This window comes from Primulina tabacum, chromosome 13 (genome assembly GCF_025594145.1).
Source record: "Primulina tabacum isolate GXHZ01 chromosome 13, ASM2559414v2, whole genome shotgun sequence".
In the NCBI taxonomy this organism is placed as follows: Eukaryota; Viridiplantae; Streptophyta; class Magnoliopsida; order Lamiales; family Gesneriaceae; genus Primulina; species Primulina tabacum.
In genome coordinates, this window is record NC_134562.1 from 36,288,318 (window position 1) to 36,307,893 (window position 19,576).

Genomic DNA, 19,576 nt, shown 5'->3' on the forward strand with positions numbered 1-19,576 from the left:
GAAAAAAAGAAGAGCCAAGACCATCAAATTTATCTACAGCAAAAAAAACAACAACATTGTAGCCATCCCAAAAACAAATACAGGGTGAGTTGTCTCTTTTTCTCTTCACAGAATTTAATCTCCATAATTATTATTCTTTTTATTACAAGAGCGAATCACTTTTCTCGTGGCCTTTTCCTTTCTTTGCTCAAGAAAGTCCCCATTAATGGGATACTAAAAAATTAATTTTTTTATTTTTCAAAGTTTTGCAAAGAAAAAGACCAGACTCCCTAATGGAGCATGCTTCCTTAGTCCTCACTGCTTGCTCAGCTGTCGAATCACGTACGGAAGGATGCCACCATGGTCGAAGTAAGCTAACTCAACCTATAAGATGAATTATGTATCAAAATCACAATTTGAATTTTAAAATTCAGGAAAAAAGAGGTTGGAAAACTTATCAGAAAGACCAGAATGAGGTAGTCACCTCAGTGTCGAAACGGACAGTGCAAGTGAACTGTTTTCCGTTGTCGGTACGGACAGTAACATCTTGGCCAGGACGGATTTCAGATATATTGGTGGGAAGATCAATATTGTAACGTTCAAGCCCTGTCAATCCTAATGTGTCTGCGTCCTCACCAGGCTTGAAGCACAGGGGAATAACGCCCATCCCTACAAGATTACTTCGATGAATTCTTTCAAAGCTTTTCGCAATCACAGCTTTGACTCCCTGTTATATGATGGTCTGTTAGTCGATTTGTATATGTTATACGACCTTTTCTCAGTTTCCAATCTGGAAAGTGTAAGAAAGAGAACACTAAAACGTGAACCACAGGGCATAGACAAAAGAGAGACTCACCAACAACATGGGTCCCTTGGCTGCCCAATCACGAGAGCTTCCACTTCCATACTCCGCTCCAGCCAAAATTACAGTGTCCTGTCCGGCAGATTTGTATCTCTGAAAAGTTGCGATTTTGTCAAAATGTATTAGGATCAAGTGCAGAACTCCGAGGATTTAATAATGATCAAGTGCAGAACTCGGAGGATTTATAATTATCAACTTTACTCCAATAATATAATATTCAAAGGAAAAATCTCACTTCTAATGTAAAAGAAGACTGAAAATATTACCATTGCAGCATCGAAAACATACAACTTTTCTCCAGTGGGAACGTGAACTGTCTTTGGTCCAACTTCCCCATTCAATAACTTGTTAACAATACGAATATTTGCAAAAGTCCCTCTAGCCATTATTTCATCATTACCCCGTCGACTGCCATAGGAATTGAAATCCTTCCGATCAACTCCATGCTCATTGAGAAACTTGGCTGCCGGGCTATCTTTGTGGATGCTCCCAGCTGGCGAGATGTGATCTGTTGTAATGCTATCTCCAAAGTTCAGTAAACAGTAGGCATCTTTTACTCCATGTGGGCCGGGAGGTTCCATGCTCATATTCTTGAAATATGGCGGTTCATGGATGTAAGTAGAACTTGGATCCCACGAGTAAAGCTTTGAAGTGGGCAAGGATAATTGGTTCCACATGGGGTTCCCCTTGGTGATGGCCTCGTATGTGCTCTTGAACATGTCAGGCAATACACTGGATTGAACCACCTGTAAGACAATCCTTTCATAAGGCTGGAGCACAGTTTTCAATCTCAAGATCAAATATTATATTTAAATACCTCGGCGACTTCTTCAGTTGAAGGCCAGATATCCTTGAAGTATACATCTCTGCCATCCTTGCCTACGCCAATTGGCTCTGTGTCAAAGTCAATATCAACCTGCCAGGAGGTCAACCCAATACTATGACCATGTATTAATCACGAGAATCCTATAACCAACTCATGATGCTAGGAAGCAGGAAGTATCAGTGCATGTCTTTTATAATTTAAATACAGGAGAAGTTTATTAGTCTGATATTGGACCAAATATGAGGTTGATTTTTGTTTCTTCAGTCATGAATAATAATAATAGGGATTCTATCAGTCACGATGTTACACAAATCGTAAAGAAATGCAATAATTTTGAATCAATCGCCAACCGTGCCAGCAAGGGCATAAGCAACCACTAGAGGAGGTGAAGCAAGGTAGTTTGCTCTAGTAAATGGATGGACACGACCCTCGAAGTTACGATTTCCTGAAAGAACAGCTGCAGCAACAATGTCTGCAGAACACAACCATATCTAGTTAAATTAGTCAAGTGACATGCAAAAAGTACCAAGTTAGAGAGTACCATGGATTTCCACGTACCATTTTCTGATATAGCAGTTCCAACTGATTCATCCAGTTCTCCAGAATTTCCAATGCATGTTGTGCAGCCATATCCCACAATATTGAAGCCTTGCTGATTAAAATATTTTTGTAGCCCACTACAACATCCATAGAAGCAATACTCAATTGCGTTATTTGACCAGCTGTTGCCTTAAAACATGAAGACACGGACAATACCTCTGCTGCAAGTATTTCGTAACAACTCCAGAGCCTGGAGCAAGGCTTGTCTTCACCCATGGTTTTACCTAGATTATCACCACGAGGTTAGCATTCAAAATAAGTGCCTGATTAAATAAACAGCTCAGCTTGTTATTAGAGTATAAACCTGAAGACCAAGCTCGCAAGCTTTTTTGGCGACAAGACCTGCCCCAAGCATGACACTGGGGTTTGATGTATTTGTACAGCTTGTGATAGCCGCGATCACAACACTACCATTCTTAAGCTCTGCAGGCTGACCATGGAATGAAAATTTTACCACCTTTTCTTGTGCCTCCTTCGGCACAGCAAATCCCTACACCAAATTTAAATAAAATCAGTAAGGTAATGAAGAGAAGACACACTGACTTTTTGATATTTCAATAGGGCTGGCTTCTTTCAAGTTATTTCAAAGCCAGAATAGAGCGCTGAACTAACAATTCACCAACATCAAGCAACAACATAATCCATCAATGTGAAGAGTAACCTTTATAAAAATAGAAGAAAAACAAATGATTCTAGCTTTCAAAAAGTTACTTCGTGTTCTAAAACAATGAACTAAAAGCAAATAAGTTTTAATCCACACCTTGAATCCAACTTTGTTATCAAGACAAGAATGCCAATCGGCTTTCATTTCTTTCAGAGGGACCCGATCATGAGGCCTGTAAGAAACTACATTTAATGATACCAAAAATACGCAACTTTAAACCTGAGGGTGAGTGGAAAATCCCTGTCACAAACCTCTTTGGCCCTGACATACAAGGTACAACGTCTGCTAAGTCTAATTCCAAATAAGATGAGTATACTCTTTCTTGTTGAGGCTGACAGGCAGAGAAATTCATATAGAATGTCAGATGAAACCAAGAATTAACCGTGAACCAAGTACTCTTTTCATTCAATATAAAGCCCTACCTCATTGTAATCCACAAACATCCGGTTTGCACGCAGATAACCTTCTATCATTGCCACCTGAATGTACAAAAGAGGTTATTGCTGATATAAATATGGAGAAATAGCATGGGTAAATCATTTCTTAATAATTTTATGAAAATAAAATATGCTTACAGTTTCATCGCTTCTCCCTGTTAACCTGAGGTATTGTAAAGTGACATGATCTACAGGGAAGAACCCCATTGTAGCACCATATTCCGGAGACATGTTCGCAATGGTAGCTCTGTCAGCTAATGAAATTTTACCCATGCCCTCACCTGAACACGGTTAGACATGGAATCATGTAATTTATCCTCTGATGAAACAAACACTACGAATCCTCAAGATCATTGAAAGTTACCATAGAATTCAACAAATTTTCCAACAACACCATGCTTCCTTAGCATTTGAGTGACAGTTAAAACTAAGTCAGTCGCAGTGACACCATTTGGTAATTTCCCAGACAATTTGAATCCAACAACCCCAGGCAAAACCATGCTCATAGGCTGTAAAAACATGTAATAGCATTAGGCACACATTGCAGAAAGCACTACATACAAGTGTCAGCATAAGTGAAGAGCGATATTAATTTCCATCATCAAGCTAAGGCAAAAGTAAATTTCCAAAATGTTTATTTAGCACATTGAGAGGCCTTTGAAAAATATGGGGCTAAAGAAAAAACCATAGAGGGGCCAAAAAAACACTTCCAAGGGTAATTACTGAACAATGAAGTACCACTATTATGAGAGTACAGCATGAAAAACACAACACGGTTAGCACCAATTTTTCCATGAGGTACAAAATATTATTTTACTGTGTTTAAAAACTCTGCGCCATTTTTTACAGGTAGTACCTGACCAAGCATCGCAGCCTCTGCTTCAATACCTCCAACCCCCCAACCAGCAACCCCTAAACCATCAATCATGGTGGTGTGCGAATCAGTCCCAACCACGCTATCAGGGTAGATTAAGCCATCAGTGTTGAAGACAACTCGCCCAAGATATTCAAGATTGACCTAAACAATGCAGCAGAAACAACCTCTCATTAACTCGTCTGTTATCAACTCAAATCATAAAGGAAAAACACTACCTCTATTAAAATCCACTTTTGCACAAGAAAAAATGGTTGTACAAATGAAAAGTTGAGGGAAATATGATATTTGATATTGAATGAAGTCAAATAGCTTAGATCTTAATGCTATTATATATATGCTATAATACCTGGTGCACAATACCAGAGCCTGGTGGAACAACAAGCATATTGTGGAAAGCAGTAGATCCCCACTTAAGGAAAGCAAATCTTTCCTTGTTTCTCTGAAATTCAAGCTCCATATTTGCTTGAACAGCATTTTCTGACCTGGCAACATCAACTTGAACAGAGTGATCAATAACAAGGTCAACAGGAACCTGCAAGCCACCAAGGATATTGGAATCAGTAACTGTAGTACAATTGTAGATGGGTAAACCAGTGAGCAAGTAACAGGATGGTTATGATATCAATTTAACAAGGACTGTTCCAAAACAAAATAGTCTGAATTTACCCAGAGTTATCTAAACTAACACAGGAAGAAGAATGCCTGGAATATGATTTTTACTAAACCAACAAATAGAGAATTGAACTCGGGAAGAAAATTCAGTCCACGGACAACGGAGGCCATCAAATGTCTAAGCAACAATTGATAGCATGACCTTTCTCGTTTAGAACTACAATGTAATTTATGGGAATCATTTCAACTAGAACTTTTACAAACTTCTCCAATTCCAGTTTCATATTATAATAAGAACTGATCCAGCAATAGAAATTTGCATAAACAAGGGTTAGTTAGGCCTGCTCCCATTCTACGCCCAAAGTAAATGTATTTGGATAAAAGGTACAGCATTTAGCCCATGTCCAGACCACACAATCCCCAACTACAACCTTGGCAGATGGATTCCCAAGCTAGATATACAAATTCCACACGTCAACACAATATTCAACATCGGCAATACGCTAGCACATACTCTCGTGAGCAACTATCAGGTAGACCAAAATAAAAATGTCTTGACAGGTTAAAAGGACGGGCAGTCTTATAAAATATCCATTTGGGAAAAGACAACTTTAAAATATTGTTTTATGGGCCAATTTTAGATACAAATTGAACTAGAATCACTTCTGTGGACAGGAATGGATCAACTAGTACTGATACCATAAAATCAAAAAAGATTCAGTAGAGAAAATTCTACTGAGCTCGAATTTCCAATGTCTAGTAACCCAAAGAGAATACAAACCAATACAACACTGTGCATACCAATGGATTGATCTTGTTAGAATCACTGCCAATCTTGTTCATAGCATCACGCATACAAGCAAGGTCAACCACAGCAGGTACACCGGTGAAATCCTAGGAACAAAGCAAATATGATCAGATGAAAACTGCTTGGTTGTCATAATAGAAGTCAAAAACAGGAATTAAAAACCAGTACCTGGAGAAGTACACGGGCAGGTTTGAAAGGAATCTCAACTAGCTTCGGGGAAGTATTTTTCCAGTCAACAATCTTCTCAACATCCTCCTTTGTAACTTGGAAGCCATCACAATTACGTATGGCTGATTCAAGAAGGATTCTGATAGAGTACGGCAGCTTATCTGTAGCATAGCATAAGCGCAATCCAAATAAAGGACATAATATTAAAGAAAACATTAGCTGTGAACATTGTGAATACCTAGAAAAAGCATTGAAAAGAATAATATATATATGCTATAGAAAACGAGCAGATATTGTAAACATTTTGAGCATGCAAAGTACAACACCAAACAGAAATATAATATATCTTTAACATCTCAAATTTTGAGTTCGATATAGCGGCAACTCAAAACTTTGAAGGATTTGAAATCCAATATAAAAGCTTTAACAGATAGGAAACTAATGTCACATTAAAAAAACTTACCAATCCTTGGATCATTTAGGGCGGGCAGGCTATAGTACTTTCCAAATTCACCACCTCCAGGCTTGGGAAGAGTGGTAAAGATTCCCTTGAAAGCATTCTCAGAAGCTGAAGCCAAAAAAGATGAGCAGCAGTTAAAAAGCATTCTTAACCAAAAACAATTTGGAAAACCAAGTCAAGAATACTAAAGCTCCCCATGGAAGATTTTCACCAAAGTCCAAGCTCACCAGTTTTCTAGCAATAAGCTATTTAATGAGGATTAAGTGATTGGAATAAAATGAGTATTTGTTACCAAAAAAGAAGTATGAGTATTTAAAATCTACATGATGCAATGTGTTCGACGATGCAACGAGTTCGACGATCGATTTTAATTTATCCAATCTTTATGGTCCAAACGAAAGTGATCTCAATGATTTTGCAACCAATCAAGACTGGGCAAGGAAAATAAGTGGCTAAAGAAACAGATTAACCGAATTCAATTTAACCTTGAAGTAAACATGATTAAAAATCCCAACTTCTATCACACATCCAGAAAAACATAAACCAATCATTGGTCAATCTCAAAAGTTACCGCCCCTACCGCAACAGACACAGGTTTAAAATATCCGCATTGAAAAAAAAATAAAACAAAATATTTAATCTGTATTTGTAAATTTGTTGAACGTAACTTTCATCCCTTTGATCATCTCAACCAACACTATCCGCACCTGATTCTCTGATACTTAAAGATAATGCCCGCCTTACCCTCTGTCAGATATCTATTACATCCTATTAACAAAAGGAGCGGGTGGGGTGCCATGAGATCGACGTGATTTGAAATTGAAAAGATTCCATTCGATCAAATTCTTGAAAATGAAAAGAATAAATTTTATCCGATCAGCGGCTGAATACAAGAATAAGGCCAAAAACTCTAATCGTTGCAAATGATTGGAACATAACAACACAAATAATAGAACACAAACCCATCGTAGCGATCTTGCGATAAAGTAAAATTGACGAATCAGCAATAGAAGTCGTCCTGATCTGGGAAGTCAAACTCATAGGTGATTTCCAGTCACCATGGCTCCACCTTGGCACAGACCTGAAAACACTGAAAGATCGGCAGTATTGATTCACACCATAACCAAAATTCCCACCACTATGATGCAAATTCGAAACGGGATTGTTCGACAAGCTCTTAAAAAGTCTTTTCCCAGCAGCAGAAGCAGTCGAAGAGGAAGATGAAGCCTGAGAGGAAGCTCTTCTGAGAAGCGTTGAAGTCCCAGTGGTAACAAACATGATTATATATGGATCACATAGACTTCAATGACAAAAAAAATAAACAAAATAATACAATAATTAGAGAAAGACAAGGCTGATGATTGGGAGGTGACGACAATGGAGGAATGGCGTTTTTCTTGGGGACGAGAAATGGAGTCTAGGGTTGTGTGCCAGCCACGGGAATGTATTTATTATTGTACAAGAAGAGAGTGATTACGAAGAATGATCAAATATTAGGTTTGAGGAATCGAATTCGTAGAAAAGTTGTGTTCTTTTTGGTGTATTTTAATACATACAAAGTACGCTTTTTTCTAAAGAATGACTAACGGAGTGTAACAATTTGGAGTATTTTTCTTGTGAGGTCAATCTTCCCGATATTCACAATAAAAAATAATATTCTTTAACATAAAAAGTAATATTTTTTCATTCATGACCCAAATAAGAGATCTGTATCATAAAATACAATCTGTGATATCGTCTCACAGGAAATTTTTACTAAAAGCGTTTGGAATCCAACATAACTCATATTTATGGCACATAGAAAATCATGTTATTCAATTTCGTACAGAACAAGCCATATATTTGATATTCGTTTGTATTAATTGATTATACATTTTTATTTCATCTGAGAAAAATATTAATTAGTTAATCGCACTAAACTAAACCTAACCTTGTGATGGGTAAAGAGATGCATAAAAGAACAAGATCGGTGACGACCTTGCTTGAAGGGCCCATTCTTTTATTTTAGATTTCAGTGGAAAAGGGCAACTTTACTTTGCGTTCAAGGGCCATCGGCCATGGGATATTTTTATAAGTTAGAAAGTTGCACGAAACTCAAACATGATGGTCGATTTCGTCTTTTATTTTTCATGGTGGAAATCCAACCGACGATTAGACGAACCCCCATTGCAAATAAATTGCGACGTAAAAAAATAGGTTTGAAATAATGATTTGAATAGACTGGAAGAAGATGAACCAACACAAAATTATGATAATGTTTGCAAGAATTTTATTTCATGTAATTCTCAGTTTTTTCATATAATTTACAAACATTTTATTGACTAGAAGCTTGAACCGAGAGGCAACGACGCCGTTACCTTTCTCGGTTTTTCTTTGAACATTTGAGATGCCCAATGATACTCTTCCAATTTCCATAGCACACATCAGCAATAAAGATGTAAAATAGAATCCATTGAGGAAACCTAAGAAAACGAGCTTTCAAGAAACTACCAAGGAAGTAATCATAGAATTTCATCCAAACAGTGACTCACACCCTTACTGATAAAGTGTACCCAAAAGGAAACAAGATCCCAATGAGGCCAACTTCTTGTTCTTACAAATGAAGAACACCACGGTTTATTTTAAATACAGTGTATGATCTTAAAACAGAACAGCTCATAGAGACAAGAAGCTACTCATCCATGTCCGGAAACGGGTCCATGCAAGCTCAATTGCAGTGTCATCTTCATCTTTCAAGCCCATACTTTTTCTTCTCTGTTTTCCATCATCAGATTTGTTCATAAAGGCATGTGAAATTCCAGGATAAATGTGTACCTCGTGTGGAACTCCTGATGCCTTGAGCTTTTCTTCTAATGCTTTTCCAGTCTGTACATAAAAATAATGAGCTTATAGGTAATATCAAGGTGTTGCTAGACATATCACGCCGAGCCAGGGGTCAGGAACATCCAAAGAATTTTTTTAAAAAAATTATTTGAGATCCCTTGTTCAGCACTGGAAAGAAAAAAAAATCTTGGACTCTCCCCTATTACCAGGACCTAAATACAGCACATAACTTCCCACAACACTGGAATTAGAAACCTACAACATGTAAGAGATGGCTGTTTGCCCCGAAGACAACAAAAATCAGCCCTATCCTTTCTTATAAAGACACACCATTACACTTTTTTATTACATGATGTTGGATCGGTTCTAGGCACCTGCGAGGGTGTTTCAAACACAATATTCTCAATGAGGTGCAATAGCTCGTGTTCTAAGAATGTAAACACCGATAATTATATTGAGTTTGGTTTTAAACCAAGCGGAAAATACTCGAATAATCCTTCGTTAAAAGCTAACCAGTTTAAAGCTTTTAACTCATGTAAACTGATTAACTGATATAAGGGGGATCAGTTCTTGCTTATATCAGCTCAGTTATGGTGAGAACTGAACTGAAAACAGCTTGAACTGATCAAATCAGTTTGAAAACAATAGTTAAACATTTAGGTATACAAGATATGTTTATGGATGTTCGGAGACTTCAATTGCTCCTACATCACCCCTTCTACCACCTCGGATAGGTTCCACTAAAAGACTTTAATTTATACAACAACTTGTACAAATCCACTCAGCTTAAGACTTACACCACTGCCTAACTGAACTCCTAGTTTAGAATGATACATTCACTGTAAGGCTGACCTCAGTACATTGTTGTATTTTTCATTTTGAAAGGGATGGAAATGTACCCAATTTAAGTGACAACCGTGAAGACAAAATTTGATCTCAAGTAACTGGTTGCCTAGTCTCAGGATATCTGTGACTAAAGCATTTTGTCTCAGAAAGATTGAAAATGTTTTGAGAGGAAAGATGGGGCTATGTTTTTGAGAAACTAAATAACAAATATGTTCCATACAGTAAAAGGGTAACATTACCTTTGCATCTGAAAATCCAACAACATTGTCAAGTTCACCAAAATGAGCTTGTACTGGCGCCTTAGCATGGACAGGATCTGCAAGCTCCGAGGAAGGTACTCCATAGAAGGCTACAACAGCCTCAACCCCAGGGACCAACACAGAACTTGCAATAGCAAGAGCACCACCCATGCAGAATCCCGTTACACCAATCTAGCAAAGCAAATATCACAAGTGAATGAAAAGGGTTATTTCTTTTCATACAAAAAAAATAAGGATTATTAATGCAAAGTTCACCATTTTTACTTTTAGATTTTCCATTAACTTGTCTATCGACAATGCTAACAGATATTTCCGTAAAAAGACTGCGAACTTGTGCAATTATTGTAATTAGTAACCGACAAACACATTTCAAGTGCGCAAAACCACGGCACAGAAAACACAGCTCTGTGTGAGACAATCTGATCTTTTGGATTTCAAACTGAAAGGGAAAACACTAAATTGTTTAAAAAGCTTTGCGACTGGACACTCCAAAAAAAGGAGAAATGAAAAGGGGGTTTTCTAAAAAAGCCAAAATGCCACATCAAAAGACCACTATGAGATTTTCACATTATAAATAGGATAAAGGATCATCAACAGATCATGTTTAAACTAGCTCGATACTCAAATTCTAATAATTAGCATTTTGCAACCAGTTTAAAACTTAAAAAAAGGTGTCCAGCAATCAAATTTACTTATGATAACAAATAATATAAATCCAACACAGGAAATTTACAAAAGAAACATTGAAAGATTATCACATACCTTTTGCGAACCATTAGCCTTAAGCCAGTTGACCGATGCTTCAATATCCTTCACAGCACCTTGCCAGTCAAGACCGTCCATTAAATGTTGTGCTTCTGCAACATCCAAACCAACCTTTCCTCGATACAAACTAAGTTCAACAAAAATGATATGATTAATACATCAATAATCAAACAAGAATAAACTATGAAGAGAAAAGTACAAATATCAGTAAAAAATTATCAAACCAAATTGCAAGACAGGATGCCATATCTTACTCTGGGATCAAAGTTTTATAGCCCGCATCAAACTGCGCAATCTTCTGGGCGTGATTCTTGATTTCAAAATCAACGCCCCACCATTCCTGAAGCACAATAATGCCAGGAGCATCGTCTTTGCCAGTCACATAGGCATCAAATGTCTATTTGATCGATTCGCCAACAAGGAGCCCAAAAAATAAAACTTTAAAAACCGATACAAGATAATTTTGAAGCGCAAAACGCAACCATTAAATAATTGACTGAATATCAATCATATATCTATAAAAAAATTATCAACGAAAATTCATTGAGCTTTGATCGATCAAACCCTAAACGGTATCAGCCTCCGAGATTCCAAAACCCCATCATTCTCCGTTAACTCGTAAAGAAAACCCAGATAAATTAATTAAAAAATCACACTGCACTGATAACGCGACTGGATAAAACTGTATGAAAACGCACAAGCAGTAGGAAGCATACTTACGATGTTGTCTCTCTGAATCTGGACTTTCTTGAATGGTGAAGAGGCGGCAGAGTCAGAAGCCATGGCACGAAAAGGAAATGGAGAAAGCGAAACTGGTTCACACAATAGAGAAAGATGAGGGAGCAGAGTAGCTGTAGCTGAAGTTAAAATAATAAATACATACGAAAATATAAAAAAAAAAAGTAAAAAAAATTAAAATATCTTCGAATAACTATTTAATTAAAAAAATAATTTCTTCATGTGTATTACAAAATATCCTTCAAAAAATTCAAAAAGACATTTTACTCGTATGCCAAAAGATTGATCCATTTGATTTTGGCTGTAGCTCATGCTACAGATTCACCAAAATAAAGTGAGATTAAATATAGTATTATCTTTAATAAAAATATATTACACAAAAATTTGTGTGAAACGGTCGTCATCCATAAAAAAAAATTATTTTTTATGCTAAGCGTACTACTTTTATTGTGAATATGGGTAGGGTTGACTCGTCTCACATATAAAGATTCGTGAGACCGTTTCACAGGAGACCTACTCAATATATTAAAATAATTTAACCCAATTCAAATATTTGAATTTTGAAGATGCTAGACATAGTTTTGTGTCATTGGAATGTACTATTTGTTCAAAATCATTCATTTGATACCTTTTAGTTACCACATTTTTTTTTTCAGTATTTGTGTTGAGAAAATCGTCAAACAGTTGAAGAACATGATTAATTAAAAGATAATATTGAGAAATTATCCAGTTCAATTAAATCAAATACCCAATAATATTATAAAAATTTCGAGTTTAGGAAATGAGAAAAGTTCATTTTTTTATTATGTTTTTCTTTTCAGATGGAGGCAAGTTTGTTACATTTATAAATGATTTTTGAATTTGGTAAAAATCCATGAAATGCTTTTATTTAATATTATTTTATACAAAATGTTATTTTGATTTATATTGTTTGGGCCTTTGGACTTTTGGGATCGCACAGCATCCAAATACCCCAAATTCAATGCACTATCTCTCAGTAACCCAAAATCGTATAAAAACCAGAAAGTTCGTGACTTCGTGGAAATGGATAGAAATATTCCATTCCCTTCACCTCCACAGAACAAAATCACGAATTATCCAATCTTTTTTCCCACATTAAACTCATATTCGTCCTCCTGAGCGCTGATAATACTCGCCATATTCATTAGGAACTCATCAAAATGATCATAAACTTGTCATCATCCTCAACCTCCCACGCTCTTCGCAGATTTCTCAACTCCAGGACGCAGCCCATTTCAGATTTTTCTGTGAAAACTAAAGCCCATTTTTCTAATCCTTTAGAATATACTGTTTTGGGTTCTTCTAGTTCAAGATTTTGCAGCAAGACCCCGTTTTTATGCAAGAACTCAAGATTTAGGCAAGGGAGGAGAAAAAAGTTTAGAACTTTGGCTGTATATGGCCTGGATTTTGGTAGCTTCGAGAGCGCTAAATCGGTTCTTGAAGCAGCTGCAGTGTTAACTGCTATTATTGTTGTCCACGAAAGTGGTCATTTTTTGGCAGCTCATCTTCGGGGTATTCATGTGAGTAAATTCGCCGTTGGTTTTGGTCCAATTTTAGCTAAATTTAATTCCAAAAAGGTGGAGTATTCGATTAGAGCGTTTCCTCTTGGTGGTTTTGTGGGGTTTCCTGATAATGATCCTGATAGTGATATTCCTGTGGATGACGAGAATTTACTGAAAAATAGGCCCGTGTTTGATAGGGTGATTGTTATTTCTGCTGGCGTGATCGCTAATATTGTCTTTGCTTTTGTTATAGTTTTTACCCAAATTGTGTTAGTTGGATTGCCTGTTCAAGAATCTTTTCCTGGTGTTCTTGTGCCTGAGGTTAGGCCATTGTCAGCTGCTTCACGAGGTGGATTATTGCCTGGTGATGTTATATTAGGGGTTAATGATATCGAGCTTTTGACAACCAGCCCGAGTTTAGTTTCAGAAGTTGTTGACATCATTAGAGACAGTCCCAAAAGAAAAGTACTATTCAAGATCGAAAGAGGTAGAGAAAATTTAGAAATCAACATTACGCCAGACAAATATTCAGACGGTACTGGTAGAATAGGAGTTCAATTATCACCAAACATCAAGTTTTCAAAAGCTAAACCGAAGAATCTGCAGGATGTCTTTCGTTTCGCGGGACGTGAATTCTGGGGCCTAACTTCAAATGTCTTGGACGGTTTGAAACAGACATTCTTAAATTTCTCGCAAACTGCTAGTAAGGTTTCTGGTCCAATAGCCATTATTGCTGTTGGTGCAGAAGTAGCCAAATCGAATGCTGATGGCCTTTACCAATTTGCTGCCATCTTGAATCTCAATCTGGCAGTGATAAATCTTCTTCCCCTACCAGCATTAGATGGCGGTTCTTTGGCATTGATTCTCATAGAGGCGGCTCGAGGTGGGAGAAAGCTTCCGTTGGAATTAGAGCAACGAATTATGTCTTCTGGCATAAATCTAGTCTTAGTTCTTGGGATTTATCTTCTTGTTCGCGATACATTAAACCTTGAGTTCATTAAAGATTTATTATGATGCTTTGATAAAAGCTCGGAAATGGACATGTTTGTGGAGATAATTGGTTGCTCAGGTATCTTTTGGGTCGAACAGAATGTATACTGGTTTCTTAAACAGTTCTCTCTATTAAAGGTTATATTTTGCACTTTCCAGGCCTCAGTTTCAATCCAACGACTCTACATTCCCTGTTCTTGATTGATGATTCTATAGCAGTGGCACCCTGGAAATTTGGTGAAATTTCGAGGTTCTGAGTTAGTCGCACCAGCTTTTATTCTGCATTCTATATTATCACCCCAAAGCTGGTGTCTCACTCGAGGTATCACCAAGTACATTAGCGTTTAGTCTTAGAAGTCTATACTACTTGTATACTACTATGTTGAACGAAAGACTTGCAGCAAGAGTTCCTTGCTCCACTGAATTTGTGTTTTATAGAAGTGTTCTTCAGTTAAAATAAGAAAGAGGATCAGAACAATAAATTTGTAAGCGGCACTCTTCAAAAAAATCTCATATCAATTATGTATTGCATTCATCCATAGTGTATTCGAGATCGTTGTTTCTTAAGCGAAAGCTGTCGACTATTTGATGCCTGTAGTTTGATCTGTTCTCACATTACTGATGATAGAGTTTAGTTAGCAAGCTGATTTTATTTCATAAGAGAAAATCATTTTGGGTGAGCATTTTTTCCAACCGCAATCTTTATATTAAACTTGGATATTATTTTTTTAATAAAAGAATTAGATTAATTCGGGGGCTGGAAATTGTGATACACACAAATTTTTACTAGAATCTCATGTAGACAACACACGTCGGTCACCGTGTCCAAAATTAAGGAGGGAACCGTGTTCATGAAAAACATGCACTCAATCGTATGTGGATGCACTGTGCGTGAAAATTATGTATGGCACACGATTTGTTCTCAAGTTCTTGATTTGATTATAATATTTTACAAATTAAATTAAATATGATTATTTTTTATAATTATAAAATATGAAAATTCAAGCACACTCTATTACACTAAATAAATGCATAAAAGACAATTTTGGAATTTTTTTTTTTTAAAAAAAGCTTAAGATAGTTACTATTTGACTCTCCTCCTGTTTTGTTAATAGTATAGATATGTGACAATTAATTTCACGTTCTTGATGTAAAAGTGTTGCTTTACATTAATTTCCAATGGAGGGGCATTCAACCCGGGCCGAAACGCGAGCTTCCACCTATAAAATCTCATCTCACTCTAGCTCACACGGCCTCCATTCTCCTCCAAACTCCACTTTTCACACACATTTCGTCTTCCTTTTTCCTCTCCAAACCTCCATTTCTTACTATCTTTACACCGTTCTCTTACATATTAGAACACAAGTTTATAAACATGAGGGGAACAAATTTTAACTATTTCTTGAGTAAATTAACGTAGCCTTTTGCCTTGTTTCATCATTTCCATCCATTGTCTTGCGTAAATTATACACAATCTATAAAAATTTAGAAGGGATATTTAGAAAAGTTCGCAAGTTCTCGAGTAAATCAGCCTACCCTTTTGCTTGTTTCATCAACATTTCTTCCCATTTTTCTTGCATCAAACGCTAGTTTATAGAAATTTTAAGACAAAAGTTCATTTCTCCTAGTCAATTGAAACACCATAAATTTTTTCTTCTTTCATTTATCATCTCTTTCCAATTTAGCAAAATAAAAAAAGGGAGAAGAAAAAATCTTGATGGCCACTAATGGTTCCTCATGCTCAAGGAAGTCTTCTTCAACAGCCATAAATAACAGGAACGCGTTGAAGAAAGGTCCGTGGACCGTATCCGAAGATACGATTTTGGTCGAGTACGTTAAGAAGCACGGTGAAGGGAATTGGAATGCAGTTCAAAGGAATTCAGGGTTGATGAGATGTGGAAAGAGCTGTAGGCTTCGATGGGCGAATCATTTGAGGCCTAATCTCAAGAAAGGCGCCTTTTCTGCGGAAGAAGAACGACTCATTGTTGAACTTCATGCTAAACTTGGTAACAAATGGGCTCGCATGGCTGCTCAGGTACTTAAATTCAGAGATGACCGATTCCACTCACTCTTCTTTCTCAATTAGACTCATTTGTTTCTTCTTCATTATAGCTTCCTGGCAGAACGGATAATGAAATAAAGAATTACTGGAACACGAGGTTCAAGAGACGACAACGTTCCGGATTACCAATCTATCCGCAAGATCATCGAGAAGATCATCATCTCAACGCTTCATCGGTACCCCAACCTTCATTGTCATCCCTTTTGCACTTATCATCAACTAACCCTATTAACCAAACCCCCTTACTTTTCTTGGATACGTTTAAGTCTGTTCCAGCAGTTTCAGTCGTCCATCCTCATCATTACAACCATGCCAACACTCCCTGTACCAGCAACGAGTTGAGGCCTTTTCGCGACGATGGTGGTTTGTCCCTATCGTTGACGGCCTCAAACTCGTCGTCGTCGCCATCTTCATTAACCGCACAACCTTTTTATAATCAAGGTTTTCCGAATTCACTTCAAATGCCTTCAAGTCTCGAGTGCGAATCTCTCAACTTCGGCATCAATGGTAATAATACATGCAACACTAGCATAGGGGTTTTAGAGCTTCCTTTAATCCAATCAACGGTGCCGCATAACCAGGCGACGCCGGAGCTTTTTTCAAGTGATGATGTTGAACGATGTAATGAAATGGAGACAGCGTTTTCGAGAAGTAAAAACAGTGGTTTGTTGGAGGATTTAATAGAGGAATCTGAAGCTTTGAAGGATAAATTTGAAGGGAAATCTGCATGGAACAATATTGAAGGAGCTGTAGTTGGAAATTTGCATGAACAATCAGATTATAGTTTTGAAGGTACGAATTAAGTATTACTCAAGTTATATTATTTTTATTCCATCGTACTAAGCAAATGAATAATTGTTATAACTTTGATCTTTCAAGTCTAATCAAATCCCCACTCTTGTTCAGCGATTATTACTCGAAAACCTATTCAAAACTTTAAAGGCAAATATTGTTCCAACATTTTCATTTTGCATGCATGTCAGCACTACTTGGTTCGACTGTTTCAGGTATTGAAAACAAAGGCGCAGAAGATGACGTGATCAATGGTGCAGAGGATGATTTGTTATTCAATCTTCTCGATAATTTCCCACTGGCTGTTCCGATTCCGGATTGGAATGAAGAAAATGGGCATCACGTACCCTCTAATTTGACACCTGGTGCAAACCACGAAGATTCAAGGTACAACCCGGATTCACCCTCCCCCGGACTAGCAGAACAAGAAAGGAACTTTGGGCATTGCCTTTGGAGTAACATGCCTAGCATTTACTAAAAATGGGAAATCAATTCAGATGGATGGATTTTGTTTGTGCTATAATATGTGTGAGAAAACATTTGATACGAGATTAATGTCATAAATTCTAGACTTACTTGATGCAATATCTAATCGAACATATGATAGAAAAGGAAGATAGATTTGTAGTCGACTACTATTTCCAACCGATTAGCATGCATATTCTGATTTCCATTATCAAACCCTCAATCAATCTACGAGTATTATTTGGATCAATAGTCAAATTTTGAAAACCAAAAATGTCACATTCGTAACTTGCATACTTTATATTTAGTTGAATCTTTATTCCGCAATCTCGCAAAATAAAGCTGCATTTATATTTAGCAGTCTACAGGGCCTACTTCGCTATTTTTAGAAAAAACTAATCCGAAAATTATATAAATATTATTTATTTTTTTGTGAGTTCGGGGGTATATACTAATTTTCCTTATTTTTAGGTCTTCAAGCTGAGGGATCGTCACGTACGTATCCCATCATTATGGCAAGCTTCACAAGCAAACTTTTATTTATCCATTTGTATTATAATAAATAGAAATGGTATGGCTTATCATAGAAAAGCAATAAACAGTTGAAGGTATGAAATGGGTGAGCGAAGCAGATTTCACGTTCTATATGATGTATTTTTAGTATGTCATGCGGCCCCAAAAGCCCGAAAAATCGGCTTCAAAATATCACCCATCATCCAAATTCAATGGGAATCATTTTACGAGGAAATAATGATTTATAGAGCTCAATTTTCACCAATTTATATATCACATGAGAAAACAGAAGAAGGCATGCATAGCCAAACACGTTTTCTACTCCTTACCACTAACAAAAATTTAAAAAATTTATTCTCTTTTTTTAAAAAAGAAAACATTAATTTTTTACATTCAAAGATATATTAACTCAACAAAGTTCCCTTGATTAAATGCATGGCTCTCTGTGGTCGGGAGCATTTACCTGATGACACCAGAATTTAAGCCCATTATCTAGTCCTCACTAAGTTTGCATGAAGGGAAAAATCTATGGAGATATATGTTTTGAGGTATCAATACTGTGCTTCACATTGGAGTACTATCCCACCCTGAAGGCATGTCTACTTAATTTACGAGGTTTTGTTCCCTCACCGATATGTACCAAGCTTCCTGGTAACATCAAGACATCATTGGTTCTTAAAATGTCCCAATTTGTGATTCTACGCCCTTCGTTAGATGGCGGCTCCTACCACATCCTAGATCTAACTCAAGGGGCACTCGAGTTGGGTCGAGTTTAAAAAACAATATACTTTTAATTGCCTGCGAAGCTTGATTATCAGTTAGACCATGCCCGAATAATAACACCCCTTAGCATAAGACTATCAGTTTCAGGTTATTTCCTCACATCTCTTACAAATGTTTTTCCCTTTACACAACATGGTGCGAGATACAAAATGCATGATACAGTTATTCGCACACACATCATAGTGTGACATGCATGATACAATCCAAAAAATGGTAGTCCGTGACAAAGACCGGTTTCAAGTCACAAATAAAAATTTCATATCAGCTTCTGTTAGTTTGTCCAAACAGATCCGTCGATCCACTCACTGTCCTGCAGAAAATAGCCAGGTCACCACACCACAGCCAAAACACAAAAACTCAGATAAATTGAAAATCACTGGTGTCTGGTAGAGTCTGTAGAGTCTAATAAAAAAGGTAAAGAATAATTTTAAGAAATACACGATGTATGATTTTGCTTTCCAATATTCAACTTGAGCCACTAAAATGAGGTTTACAACTTCTATTATATGCATATATTGAGAGGATTTAATGGGAGATAAATGTAGAAACTAAGATTACAATCCCTTAATTTAAGAATTACGACAGATCATCTCCTTTGATTATGAAGCAAATGTACTCCAATCAATCATCTATCCCATTGATATGATTATTCCTATGAGATTTTTTCTTTCCTTCTTCGTTGCTTCTGATCATGGTATGATCATTTTCATAAGAGATATCATC

At 36.8% G+C, this 19,576-nt stretch overlaps 4 protein-coding genes across 5 annotated transcripts; 2 read left to right on the forward strand and 2 right to left on the reverse strand.

Moving 5' to 3' along the window:
- Nucleotides 1–7,776, reverse strand: LOC142521617 (aconitate hydratase, cytoplasmic-like). The gene is made up of 20 exons (XM_075624725.1): nt 7,256–7,776; nt 6,297–6,401; nt 5,834–5,994; nt 5,659–5,751; nt 4,592–4,777; nt 4,225–4,386; nt 3,733–3,877; nt 3,507–3,649; nt 3,354–3,410; nt 3,183–3,262; nt 3,028–3,103; nt 2,572–2,757; nt 2,424–2,491; nt 2,226–2,344; nt 2,018–2,139; nt 1,659–1,757; nt 1,108–1,587; nt 836–934; nt 464–706; nt 1–363 (listed from the first exon to the last, which is right to left on the reverse strand). Exons 1-20 carry the CDS (start codon nt 7,569–7,571, stop codon nt 295–297), a joined length of 3,009 nt encoding a protein of 1,002 aa, XP_075480840.1. The 5' UTR covers nt 7,572–7,776; the 3' UTR covers nt 1–294.
- Nucleotides 7,777–8,745: 969 nt separating this feature from the next.
- On the reverse strand, nt 8,746–11,856 carry LOC142523071 (uncharacterized). Its single transcript, XM_075626710.1, has 5 exons — nt 11,708–11,856; nt 11,242–11,384; nt 10,985–11,114; nt 10,202–10,393; nt 8,746–9,158 (listed from the first exon to the last, which is right to left on the reverse strand). Exons 1-5 carry the CDS (start codon nt 11,768–11,770, stop codon nt 8,949–8,951), a joined length of 738 nt encoding a protein of 245 aa, XP_075482825.1. The 5' UTR covers nt 11,771–11,856; the 3' UTR covers nt 8,746–8,948.
- An 886-nt stretch (nt 11,857–12,742) lies between these two features.
- LOC142522694 (putative membrane metalloprotease ARASP2, chloroplastic) lies at nt 12,743–14,305 on the forward strand. The gene has a single exon (XM_075626231.1). The coding sequence runs from the start codon at nt 12,907–12,909 to the stop codon at nt 14,260–14,262; it is 1,356 nt and encodes a 451-aa protein (XP_075482346.1). The 5' UTR covers nt 12,743–12,906; the 3' UTR covers nt 14,263–14,305.
- Nucleotides 14,306–15,310: 1,005 nt separating this feature from the next.
- Nucleotides 15,311–18,166, forward strand: LOC142522739 (transcription factor MYB101-like). 2 transcript variants are annotated; one of them, XM_075626273.1, is made up of 4 exons: nt 15,311–16,273; nt 16,351–17,092; nt 17,308–17,479; nt 18,029–18,166. In XM_075626273.1, the coding sequence occupies exons 1-4, from the start codon at nt 15,956–15,958 to the stop codon at nt 18,039–18,041; spliced, it is 1,245 nt and encodes a 414-aa protein (XP_075482388.1). In that variant the 5' UTR covers nt 15,311–15,955; the 3' UTR covers nt 18,042–18,166. The 2 variants fall into 2 exon arrangements, with proteins under 2 accessions (XP_075482388.1, XP_075482387.1); XM_075626272.1 differs by lacking the exon at nt 18,029–18,166 and having other exon boundaries at nt 17,308–17,732.
- Nucleotides 18,167–19,576: the final 1,410 nt, after the last annotated feature.